This window comes from Ornithodoros turicata, chromosome 4 (genome assembly GCF_037126465.1).
Source record: "Ornithodoros turicata isolate Travis chromosome 4, ASM3712646v1, whole genome shotgun sequence".
NCBI lineage: Eukaryota > Metazoa > Arthropoda > Arachnida > Ixodida > Argasidae > Ornithodoros > Ornithodoros turicata.
The window spans coordinates 81,065,717-81,078,886 of NC_088204.1; the positions used below are offsets into that span (position 1 = coordinate 81,065,717).

General features: G+C 46.4%; 1 protein-coding gene and 2 non-coding genes across 3 annotated transcripts; all 3 read right to left on the reverse strand.

Moving 5' to 3' along the window:
* Positions 1 to 4,532: 4,532 nt before the first annotated feature.
* On the reverse strand, positions 4,533 to 4,604 carry Trnad-guc (transfer RNA aspartic acid (anticodon GUC)). Its single transcript has one exon. It is a non-coding gene; the product is annotated as a tRNA-Asp (tRNA).
* Positions 4,605 to 7,879: 3,275 nt separating this feature from the next.
* Positions 7,880 to 7,951, reverse strand: Trnad-guc (transfer RNA aspartic acid (anticodon GUC)). The gene has a single exon. It is a non-coding gene; the product is annotated as a tRNA-Asp (tRNA).
* Positions 7,952 to 9,328: 1,377 nt separating this feature from the next.
* LOC135393546 (uncharacterized) lies at positions 9,329 to 12,967 on the reverse strand. Its single transcript, XM_064623955.1, has 3 exons — positions 12,846 to 12,967; positions 12,649 to 12,782; positions 9,329 to 9,597 (listed from the first exon to the last, which is right to left on the reverse strand). Exons 1-3 carry the CDS (start codon positions 12,897 to 12,899, stop codon positions 9,429 to 9,431), a joined length of 357 nt encoding a protein of 118 aa, XP_064480025.1. The 5' UTR covers positions 12,900 to 12,967; the 3' UTR covers positions 9,329 to 9,428.
* Between the last annotated feature and the right edge of the window lie 203 nt (positions 12,968 to 13,170).

The following is a 13,170-nucleotide window of genomic DNA, read 5'->3' on the forward strand; positions in this document are numbered from 1 at the left end:
TGTCCACATACGTAGACCTCTCACAGCCCCAGTTGGTTCGCGGTGCCAACAGTGGTCACGCACTTTGGCTTCATGCCGTAGAAGACGTTCGAATATGTAAAGAAGCCATGTAAGCGTGTTCCTATCAAATGCTACGCATGTAAAAGCCTGCACTGGTCCCGTGTATTCACATGAGCGACATTTCCCCAGAAGCGGAAGATGCGAAAAACGTCATAGCTTTCTGCTGTCACGTGATCGCGAGCGCTCAGAGTCGTGTCTTCACGTACACTGCTAACCATGGCGAATATGCTGTGCCACAGCTGCAAGATGTTCCATAGCAGACGACAGGAAAAGACGCTGGCGTCGTCGTCTGCTAAGTGTCGTCTGCTAACAAAACGCGGGACGGAACTAAACAGTGTTTTCACTTTTTCTTCCGCTAGTATCTTCCGTAAGTATTTCGCTCGCGTGAATACACGTTGACCCCCACAACTCGCGTTCCATGCCATCACTCCACGTGCGAAATAGCGGACGCTTCCTGTACCGGAAACTGTTCTCCTCCTTCACTTCCGGTGATGACACGCGATCAAGGGTCCGGCTTCCGACAACAAATGAACCGTGGTTCGAAATTCAATTAGACGAGGAGGTCCCTTTTTTCTTTTCTCAGGAACCGGAAAGAGCGGAAGAGGCGGGACTAGAACGGCAGGTGGCTTTCTCCGGCTCCTTGGCCACTTCTTTCGGGTTTCGTAATGGTGGTGTTCCATCCGGGAACTCACTTCGAACGTGTTTTCATTCGATTGTTCTTTTCCGTTTCGATGCTTTTACCAGGAAGGATGATAGCTTGGTCCAGTTTGGGCTAGTAAGTATGTGACAAAGCTGTGTAGGTCCGTCTGTAACAACAGTGGAAAGAGAAGAGGAAAAAGTCAGAATGGCGCCGAAACGTGTGCGAGTTCTTCTTCTTCTTTTTTTTTTTCTCTCTCTCTCTAGTTCAACCACTACTTCTAGTAGCGAGATACTTTTGGTGAAAGTAGCCGTAAGGTATAAATAATAATAAAGTTATGCTGAGGTAGTGCCATATTTTCCCACCCAGCAGTTCCCAGTCCCTTAGAACGGCCCATAGAAGACTCCTGTGTTTATGTTGAGCAACGTCTCTTGGCATAGGAGGGAGAGGGATGTTTCAACTGGCAAGTTTACTGACGTAAACAGAAAGGTTATGCTGCCGGCATAGTTTAACAGCTTGTTGCTCGTAAACCTAGCACAACGAGTTATGCGCGTGACAAGAAACGCTAGATTAATTTTCTCGTAAAATTGCGGTAAAACGGCTCGGGGCGACGTCGCTGGGAAATAATCCATCTCGAATTTGTCGAGCAACAGTGATCTACGTCCCCGACTGGCTTGCTGCTCCTGGTGACTACGTAGACGACACGTAGCCGACTTTATTTGCTTTAGACACAGTGTTGTGCGCATGCAATGTACTTTTGCCGCCGTATTCGACGAGCAATGCGCAGTTGGTTGCGACCCCGGCACAGTGTTGCCACCAATTTTGAATTTTAATTTTCTCTTTAAAAAAAAAACATCAGGGCAATTGGGACAAAAATTGTGACGTAAGAGTACTGAGGGCGCAGGCTATCGAACAGATACATTTTCTGGGATTGCGGCTCTACTATACTTTACAGGGGCTCGAAAAAATATGTCAGGAGGAGTAAGAACTTAGGATCACAAGCACACAATGTACGAGTTAGTTGCGCAGGAAAGCTTTCAATCTCTTTCCCTCGGCTGCCAGTCCGTGACGTCACCTCATCCGCCCAATAGCGAGGCGCGCACCTTCCCTTTCCTTTTCGTTTTGCGGTTTGCGTGCCGTCCATCCACAGGGCCGTCGACCGGCCCCCTTGCCAAACGGAGCTGGGATGCTACCCAAGTTCCTTTTGGCGAGGGGACCCCCATCCCCATGGGGATGATGTTTGGGGCAAGGTGCGGTATGCCTGCTCTTGAATGACCGTAATAACAAGAAATCGAGATGGCGAAGAGGGGCATCTCGACAAGTGAACCGCCATGATAGGTACGGTAGCCCTAACGTATTACGAACGGTCGCAACTCTACGAACACCAAGACGCCCTCATGTTTGTCTGTTACGTGAGAGAAACTGTTATGAAATGTTGAGTGTGCCACGAAATCACGACGCAAATACATCTTTCTCGTACATTTATTCGTATTCAAGGATTGGCTTATAGTGATATCGTAATTGCCTTATCGTTTGCTCGTATTTGTTCTCGATGCTAACTTCGCCGGTAGTTCAATGAGTTTATGAGCCGTCGCCGGACCAACTCGCAATCTAGGGAAATCTGGAGAAACTTTTCGTCCAATTCGAGGAAAACATGAGAATGTAGGTTGGCAACATTGATTGGGAAGCTCCCTGTAGCAGGGTTGTGGCATCAGCAAGTGAGGCGGAAGAGGTCACGTGCTTACGAGGGCCCCTAGGAATGGCTTTCGCCCCTATGACGTCATAGATGGACGCCAAAGTTTGTTCCAGGGTTTGTATCTTCACCAACTACGTGTCGTAGAAAAATCATTCATTTTCCCCCTTCAGCACTCTGGCGTGCAGTATACAATGCGTGCGCGATTTAATGCATCTCAAACCTTCTATGACTGTTTAGATTTCGAAACAAACTAGCTAACTGCGACCCAGTTACTGTTTTTACTGTTTTGACAAGCTAGATGTAACAACTGTAACTACTACTTTACTACTATTATTTGTAAACCACGTTTTCAGATAACATACTCATGACTGTCCTGGGGCCCGATCTTGGACTCTCACATAGCAAGCGTTATCTTTATAGGCGTGCGTCTTCCTGTTTTCTTTCTTTCTTTTTGCAGTCGCATTTCGCGCCGCCCGTCCAGCGTCTGGACTGGTCGCTTTCGCTAGCAGACGATTGTTGGCAACCAATAAAAAGCGCTCACGGAATTGATGTCACGCCACACGCCAGGAGTAGCATGGGCGAGATCACCGCCGCTGTGCGCATTTTTAGAAACCAATTTTCCCAGGAAATCCTCGCTTCTCAAAGATATATCTTGCGTGCTGCTTCCTGAAGGTAGTCACGCGGTAAAAGAATATATGTTCCAAGAGTGTTCTTTGCTTCTTTAAATTTGGCGCGCTCCAAACATCACGCGGAAACTCGAAAAAAGCGTTTTGGTAACCGCGATTTGAAATAAACGCTGCGATTGGCCTTCGCGCGAGAACTCATGGCGAATCACGGGCGAAGTGATGCGTTTAAAGTTTAAAGCGCATTACGGAATAACGACAAGTGTCGTAAACTGTAGTAAAAGTGGATAATATGATTTCAACAAGGTCTTTGAAGTAGCGAAGTGTTTGATTTGTCTAATTTATGTCAAAGAAGTGACTATCAGCGGCAACAACGCTCGCCATAATCTACACAGAGGACATATTAGCCTCCGCCATCTAGCGAGAACCGTACGAAGGCGTGGATGTGGATGGATAGATGGATACTGTGGCTTCCCCCCTTCGAACGGTCGGTAGCTTGCGCCACCTGTCCCAGAATTAGCAGATTATTGAGTTTAAAATTACATCAGAACTATTTACAGTGCCTGTGTTCGAATTAGAATTAACTAAATTAGAAGATAGACAGGTAGCAAGCGAACTGGTGGTATAGATCCATAACTTAAAAACCCGAGACTAGGGGACAAAAAATGACAACAGAGACAAGGTCCTGCGCTACCAATCATTTTGTCGCACCATTGCATGTCAACATGAATGCTCCGCCTCCGCGATCTCCTCTTCTTGTTGTCCACATACATCACGTTTTATCAGTGATATCCGAATGTTTACCTATAACGCCCTATGCTATGTTTAGAATAGCGCCCCCCCCCCCCCCCCCCCCCACACACACAATGGCATATATCTTCGCAATGGCTTATATGTCACATGCATAAAAACATGACTCGTGAGAAAAAGAGGAGGAAAAAGAGGAAAAGTAAGCGAGTAAGATCTTATAAAGAAAAGAATCAGATATTGGGAACAAGAAAAAAGACGCATTCGTACAAAAACTCCTCGTTCGTCTCCACCTTTTTTGCTCCCAGTGTCTGATATATCGCTTTATTTTTTTATGGATCGAATTCGCATTTGCGGGAAATTCACTATCATTCCGGAAATTCGAAACAGTTTGCAGAGGCTAAACAGCGTTGCGCATGCGCGTCTATCTCTTTTCCCGAATTCAGGAGCACATGGTTAAGGAATCAAAACGCTACCACGTGTTGGTGTATGTCTGTAATATGACGTTGTAAGTCTATTTAGTAAGTCAAAGTGAGTTTATTTGAGCTTCCGCTAGCCAGATGAAGAACCTGCAAAATACCTGTTACGCGCACCACCTAACGACTTTGCACGAACGCATTTAAAATTTCCCAGTGCTTGCTGCACATTCTGTGCATTCGATTTAAAGCACAATTTGCGAGTTACAAAATCAATATCAATAACAGCATGTCCCCTTTGTTCCTCATGGTCAAAGAACGTCAGAGCGAGAACTAACGACAAAAAAAGTTATCTCCCCGTCGGGGAATCGAACCCCGGTCTCCCGCGTGACAGGCGGGGATACTGACCACTATACTAACGAGGACTGAGGGTTGGAGCCTTCTGGCGTTGACGCAGGCAACGAAGGTACTGAAGTTGCACTGAGCACTGCTCGAGCCCGAGACATACAGGGTGTATGCTATAAAAGGTCAGTGACATTTTCACGCGATACACTATATCAATTTGAGAGACGGACTTGTGCTGCCATACAGTGAATCACTTATGCCAGAGAAACCTACGAAAAAATTGTGGTTACCATTCACTGCGTAATAAAATAAACACGGCCACGGAAACTTTCGTCTTCATGTGTTTCCTACACGCAATACCGATGGATGGAGGTCAAAGTTTGCATGGTCATATTTATTTTGTTACACAGTGCTAGGTAACCACAATCGTTTCGTAGGTTCCTCTAGCATAAATTATTCACTTTGAGGCAGAGGAAGTCTTTTCGTGATAGAGGTATAGCATCAAGGAGGTATTTCTTGCACGAAAATGTGACTGACCTTTTATAGCATACACCCTGTACATCCGTGTCCGAAAAAAAACTTCTTTTCGCGGGCCTGTTCCAGGCGCGGGCCCGTTTATCACCAGTTATAGATCGGGCTCGAGGTTGTGTTACGCCAGTGTCAAGTTAGCCACGCAGTGGTTTATCCGGAATCCCGAGCCCAGGGAGGTGTTATAAAAAAATTGGTGGGTGGGGGTGGATCATTTTTGCAGTTGCGTCATAACAGCTTAACGTATGATTACCGACATCATTGTGTACCGGCGTCATTGTGTCATCGTGTCTAAACCTGGTATGGCAAGAACCTTCCCTCCTCCCCTACCCCATATGTATATAGGGGTGCACAGGTAGAAAAGTTCGGGTGTGTGGCCAAACACTTGGTAGGGTGTTAGGGGAGTGTAAGGGGTTCTGGCTAAATAACTGAGCCACGGTCAACTTTTACGGCCCGCTACACTGGGTCGGGTCGGGCCTGGGCCAGGTATTGAACTGTCGGGCATGGACGAGAAAATAAAAGGAAGGCCGTGCTCGTGCCGGGCCTGAGCCTAAGAATGCGGCCCGTGTATTTGCTGTAGTTGAAGTCGATTGAAGTACTGTCAACCCACTCGGCCCTTTTTCACGACGGACGGGAGTGGGGAACGTGGGTTTGTCTTGGCGCGCGTCAAGGGTAGTTCGCAGAAGAGCCGCTAGGATACAACGCGAGTATGAATAAGGTACGTTGAGAAGAAAAACCATGCAAGACTAAAAAAAGAAAAAGAAAACGTTCATTGTTCACTACGCTGCGAACAAAGGCATCTCTCTGGCGTCTCTCTTCTCTGTCTACGAGAAAAGCCAAGAGACGAAGAGACTATAGTTATGTAACCTATAACCAAATATAGATGGGTAGAAATCCAGCGAACCGGTAGAATGTAGGAAGGGAGTTGCCTCAGGACAGAAGCCGCCGATATTTCGAACAGAGATTTCGAACAGTCTCTGTTCGAAATATCGGCGGCTTCTGTCCTGAGGCAACTCCCTTCCTATAACCAAATATAGTAATGCGCCTGCAGTTTCGAAAACTACAGGAGTCGAATGCGAATGACACTACCCTGGTTAGGGATGTGCATACTGTACTAGTAATTTCTAGATTGCACTTTTATTTATTACTGCAGGCTATGCAATGGTCAAAGCAGGAAGGGTCACAAGAAATTGCAGGAATATAAGGAACATCAGAAAAACACGACAATCACACACAAACGGAAGCATGTCGGGTTAAAAGCAAACAATAATTTTGCTTGGGAAACCTTTGCTTGCGACCTTAGGAGAAGTTCTGGACAGTTTCCTTTTCAGGTATCCCAGCTTACGTATGGCAGCCGAATATGTTAAAGGTACTGTAAAGCAGTAGACAAGCATGATATGCCGGTGATGTGACTAGAGACTTTGTTGCTTCTAAATACCATATGCGGAATCATACGACCGACAACGTGCTATAAATATTTTTAATTTGCCATGAAAGATGCGGCGTAGTGGAGCGGTGCGACGCCTGGTGTCAAACGACCCCCTGTACAGCGGGCAACACTGAAAATTGGTATTACACACTATGACATCGGAACTTCGTTATTTTAGTAACCATATTATTAGTTTTCCTGTTTACCAATGCATTCTGAAACCCCTGTTAACAGTTTAACCTGTTAACCCCTGTTTTTGCGGAGTAACTCAGTGCTGGCCGTTGTTCGATGGGGGCTCTCCCTCCTTCTCTGCTGCGCCTGCGCGCTCCTGTTGTTCGCGGCCCCTTTCGAACGAACAAACTCTCTCTGTGAACCTCTGTGAACAAACAAGTCCCGACGCTGTCTGGCTTCTTGAACGTCTGACACATTTTTTCTACGGCTCAGCATTTCACTTCGCTTATTCGTTTATCCTCAGATGTGGATCGCAGGGGCGGATTTTACGGTGGATTGTGGTGGATTGTTATGTCGGGCCCAGTGTTGTATGCATGCAATGTGGTTGCCGCCGTATGTGTCAGAAGTACGGATTCATTTCGAATACCTAGTACAGTGTTGCCCGTAATCTTTAATTGTAATTTTCTAATTAACTGCACCGTCGATTGGAATGAAACTTGCACAGTTTTTGTCCTGGTGGCTTGGACTATCGAATAGCCACACTAAATGACATTTGATCGGTGCTGCTTTACAGTACCTTTAATGTGTCTTGAACATCTTAAATCTGAAGTGAGTGCTGCACCAAGGTGTCATTTGTGAAAGAAGTAGTTTTGCTGGTTTTGTTGTGTGTTTGACTTGTATGTAAGTTTGTCCATCACCCAGGTTTATGATGGTATATAAATTCCTTCACGTCATGAGCAATTATATTTCAAATAGAATAAGAGAATATAACAGGTTACCTTTTGGGGTAGTAACGCGGAGGAGGACTGTTTTTTTTTTTTTTTTTACAGTGTAATATCATCTTCCGTTTGTCGTACCACTCAAAAATACGCTATTGCTCGGCAAGACCTAGTCATAATGTCTATAGACAGGACAGTACACAGTCCACATGTACACTAGCGTTGATGTACATAACAAATAAGAGTGTCTTGATTCCACTGCCCTGCGGGACGCCCGAAGTAACGCCTAGACTGCATCAGAAGAAAACCCGGAAATGTTCACTACCTGAGTCCGGTTTACCAAATAAGGATTTATCCGTGCACTATTTAGTTCTATGCATCAAATTAAATTGTCAAGTGTTTGCTCAGTGTCATGCTTACTACTGCACAAGAAAAAAAAGATACCACACCTGTTCCGACATAAAAAGCACACGAGAGAGTTGTTTATGCAGAAAGAACAAAAAATTTTCTCCCCGTCGGGGAATCGAACCCCGGTCTCCCGCGTGACAGGCGGGGATACTGACCACTATACTAACGAGGACATGAAGTTGTGCTCTTAAAACCCGGTTCGAAGAATACGCCTTTGTCACAGGACGTTACAAGCCCGAGACCATGAGATATTTGGACGGAAACTACAAGTGCGGCGCGCAGTCCTGGTGCGCAAGCGGGCTTTCAATCTTGCGGGTCAGAAAAGTTCCTTCCCTGAGCCAGTTGGTTGAACACGATAGTGGTAGTCAGGTAGTGCTAGTGAAAGAGCTCGCCATTCCTCGCCTCACAGAGGTGGGCAACGCGCTTCTAATCAAACTATGCCTCCTGGAGGAAGGAAACACAAGAAGCGACCCTCCACCGCCTTCACGCCAGACCAGCGTAGCCACCCTCTGGCGGAAAATCGCCATTACGTCCCGTCCACCACATGATCCTCTCGGTTTCGCTTTCTGTTTCGGTTTCTCAGTTTCGGTTTCGCTGCTCACCGTGCGTTCTTGCTTTTCCAAAGCCATCTGTTGTTAAAATGTGAGCATCATCGCGGAAACGACGTTATAGTAGCGTGTTCCTGTCCCGGCTACGGCTCCTGTTAAGTTATGGTGTGACGTCACGTGCACGCCACCGCTGCCACGCGTGATGTTCCCGGTTCTGCATCCTCCTTCTGCGTCCTGCAGACTGTGGCTGGTCTTTTTATAGAAAAGTAAACCTCCGAACACATAGAAATAAAAATGCACGCACACGTTCAACATAATGCTGTAAGACAACTACAGCTGGCGTCGTCTGCTTTGGGAGGCGCCGTGATTTCTGAGGTCACGTGAGCGGTCACGTGGTAGACAGGAGCATCCGAGAATGCAAGGCGGCTACACCAAACGCAGCACCCAGCAATGATGACAGCATGACAGCCAATCGCAGCAGACGATTTTAAAACGCAGGCTTTCTGTGGCTACCAGTGGGCGGCTGATGGCGGATCGTTTCCATAGCTACGGCCGCTAAAAGCACAGACCGCGGTCACCAATATACCTTGGTTTCGATGATTTTCGGCAGCCAATAAAAGTGATCGGACGATCTGACATCACGACAAGAAGCGAGAGACCAGCGTCAGGATATGCACACTTCCCAAAGAATATGTTGTGCGTTTGTGAATGAGTAATGCTCTCGCGCGACTTCCGTGTTCCGTGTTCCGGCCGTGCGTCTTCGTAAAATAGTTATGTATCAATGCCGGCATATGTTTCGAGCTCTCCAAACATTTGAGGGATTTGTGGAGTCTTCGTAAATCAGTGGTCGTCGCGCTCTACTTCAGACCTGTGTGCCGACGACTTTTTTTTTTCTTTTTTTCCGGCACAAGAAAACGTCAGGTCACTCGGATTGCGCCATTTCATAATCACCCTTGCTATACTGTTCGTTTCTCGACACGCTAAGATTATATCCAGTCAAACCGAGTAAAGTCCAATGTTTAATGTTTCTGTCCCCGTTCTTTCGAGGCCTCGGTGATGTTCCATACAGGGCACAAATGAATATGTCGTCAAAATCAATCGCTACCAATCAGGTTCGTAAACGGTGCTGTTAATAATCGTGGCTAGAGTGCCATCTCTGGTGACTGCCACTGCGCTACTTTTGTCGTTCATTCTGGAGCCAAAGGTGGCGTTGTTGTTGAAGTTACCAACGATGCCGAGGTGTTTGGCCTGCAGCACCAGTGGGCTGTACCTGCAAGGAGGGCGCAAACAGGAACCATGTTGAACAACTCCGTGGGACTGCACGCAGGGGGCCATCATAGAGCAAAGGGTACGGCGTCATCATTTAACTGTTTCCTGTACTCTGGCGAATAGGCTGGATGGTATTAGCAATGTATTTTCAAACGACAAAAAAAAAAATAATAATCAGGACTATTGTGATGTTTTCTGGTGCTGCTTGGTACGCGTTAGCAGAGCATTAGCGAGGCGAGTTTGCGTCTGGGGCAGTGCAAATCTGAAGCCTGAAGCTGAAGCCTGAAATCTGAACCCCCCCCCCCCCCTCACATTTCCATCAGAAACCTTGTAAACACACTCTTAAAAATGAACTTCACCGCATAGCACGCTCCTAGCCAACCATTATCTCGAATGATATCGTTATCTGTCCTGATTTGTTGAAAACAGGGGGCGTACGCCTTTTCTGTGACAATTATGAACAGCATAAGTGTCACAGAAATGGCGTACGCCCCCCGTTTTCAACAAATCAGGGCAGATAACGATATCATTCGAGATAATGGTTGGCTAGGCGCGTGCTATGCGGTGAAGTTCATTTTTAAGAGTGCAAAGTAAGGAAAACGCCCATTTGCACTGCCGATATCGGAAATTCAAATTCTCTTCATTCCTACTTTATACTGCCCAACCAACCTGCCAGGGATTGCCTGTTCGGTATCGGTCGACGATCTACCCGGCTAATTTTACATAATTTTATAATGTTAAATAAACGAATTTTAAAGATGAGCGCTGCTTCCGCGGCCGTAGCAGCTCCGACGGCGTGACGTCATTCCCTAAGCGTAGAGTGAGAGCGCGTCGCTCAGAGGAGGAAAGACGCCGTCAAGACGCCCGCATGGCCCCGGCATTCCTCTTCTCAAGGTCGCGCCCTCATTGGTTCTTAGTGAGTGACGTTTTCTCATTTTTTTTCAGAGAGGGAATTCCGGAATACTCCTCAACATCCAGCGTCTGCTTTTGTCATGTACTCCATCGAACAGTAGTCAAACTACGCCACTATTTCGCGGTGGACTTTCGATACTGTGGTCAGTGGTCCAGAAGGAATGAAATGACACCATAGTTTCGAGATCGACTGGAGAGGATGGGACCGCCCCTTTAAAGGTAGTCTTAATACGTGCTACACAGTTTTGCGACACGCACTTGTATGTTTCTATACCTGCTTATTGCGGGGATCCTGATGTGCAGCACGAGAGCAGTGATGGCCACTAACTACTTCTACAGTAGTTTAACTATAACTACTAACTACTTTGCGATTGAGTAGTTTAACTAGTAGTTCATCTACTTTTCAGGGGAGTAGTTAAAACTACTTCTTTAACTACTGCAATGTAGTTTAACTACATCTATAACGACTTAAAGTTGTCCATCAACACCAATCCCTTGCAGTGTTCTTGCACACATAAATATGAATCACAAGCAATGTTAAACTTTGGCTCAAGCTATTGCTACGATCGTCAACTACAAAGCTTGGGGTGGGATTCTTTCTGTGCCTACGCGATAAACTAAGTTGCAGAATTATTTCACAGCAAATGAGGCTTCACTAGACAAGCATTAAAAGTTAGTACACATGCACGACACAATTCCTCTGCACCTCCGTTCTCATCAAACAAGTAGCACAGGTTAAAAGTCGGAAGCACAATCGTGTCGTAAAGCTTGCTGCAAAATCGGAAGTAGTTGGCGTCTTCAGTAACCTAACTACTGTAGTTAACTACTTAAAATAGTAGTTTAACTAGTAGTTGCCACTACATTTCTGCAAGTAGTTCATAACTACTTTTTAACTACAATCAGGTAGTTTAACTAGTAGTTTAACTACATGTAGTTAACTACTAGCCATCACTGCACGAGAGCACACTGCACACACACCAGGAAACACCAGAATTCCTGGCGTTTGACACCAGAGCACAAACACCAGAAATTTACCAAATTTCTGGCACAAAAAAAAAGCACAATCATTGTTTTTCAATGGGGTTCTATTTTGATATCGCTGACCCTATGGACTATATGGCTATACCCTGGTTTGTGATAACTGCTCTTATAAGGAGGTCGTGTACCTTGGCTTCCATGTACGAGCGTTCCTTATCATCAAGGTACAGTTGGTAACAAGATATGCGCCAGTTTATGAATGTTGATTCAAAGAAGAATCACGAAGTACCCATCAACCGCCCTTTGTACTTTAATAGCCCAGCTCTGTGTATTGGTGTCTTGAGCATGAAATAATGTGGCTGAACCTCATCAGGTGCTGCACCAACGGTGGTTGAAGACATGAGCCATGGGCGTAGCGAAAGGGGACAGGAAATGGGCTTTACCCTTTACCCCCACACTTTGCCGTCCCTTGGAAAACCCATGGAAACGCCCCATGAGCCCAATATGTACGTACCACAGAACCCAACCAGGAGGGTGCGGTCTTCGGGATGTGAGCGACTCACTAGCTAAGCCTTTGCTCTCCTTCCATTGAATCTCTTTTGGGAATTCACTTTGCATTGAACCTTCTAAAAAATTGCTCGATGTTTTCCTCTCACTCCTGTTGACTTCCTATCAAGGTATGGTAGCGCTGGTAACGTAGAACCACGTGCTGGTGTGCCCCACCTCATATGTCCCATCTCATATATAAAAAACAGTCCAAGTACCGGGGGTAGACATTTATTAAAATACGTAGGCCACACCGGCAGCACAACAGGATAAAAACAACTTAAAATATGCACTAAGTGTTAACGTTTCGTGGCCTATTCAGGCCCCATCTTCAGAATGAGGTCTATCCGTCACGCGTCAGCTATTTAAACAGGGGGGCGTACCTATCTGGAAGCGGACCCGGATGTTTGTTAATGCAATTTGGACTCGTTTTGATGTACCAGGATTCTAAATTTTTTCTTACTCCCCAGCGACCTTCACGAGCTAGAATATCGGGGGTAACCTAGCCGGTAACCTAGCCGGTGTGGCCTACGTATTTTAATAAACATCTCATATATGTTTCCAACGCACACGTTCTGGGTTTCACGAGTAGTACTTTTTTTCTATGTGGGATTACCTCTGGAAGAGATCGGTCTTGAAGAGGTAGAGTGTGCCCAGCCATCCCCCGACGAAAGCCATGGTGGCTGCCAGCACGATGGCGCACAACAGGAACAACCTGACCACCATCGACGTCGCCGGAACCACGACTTCCTGGACACGATGGAGTTGCGATTCACGTCTTTCTCCAAAGACAACATCCTCTTGACGTCTTACCGCCGCTGCTCCAGTCGCCAATGTGTCGTTACTGGGCTGACGTAGGACATCCATGGTTCAATATTCTTTGACGGCGCCCGTTGTGGAATGAATGATCCGACGCGCGCATTTCTTGTGCTTCGTCTTCGTTGCTCGGGGGACTAGTCACTCTACAGGGGACGGCTACGGTCTGAGGCAAAATCGCCACGCAAGAGACACATGAGGATGCATGGCGTCCAAAATATCTTTCGTCTCTTTTTATTCCTTTGCAAACTGAAGCTCATGGAATGTACTGCTCGAACCGCGACTAACGTGTTCTCCTGTAACGCGTCTGTTACCATGAGTG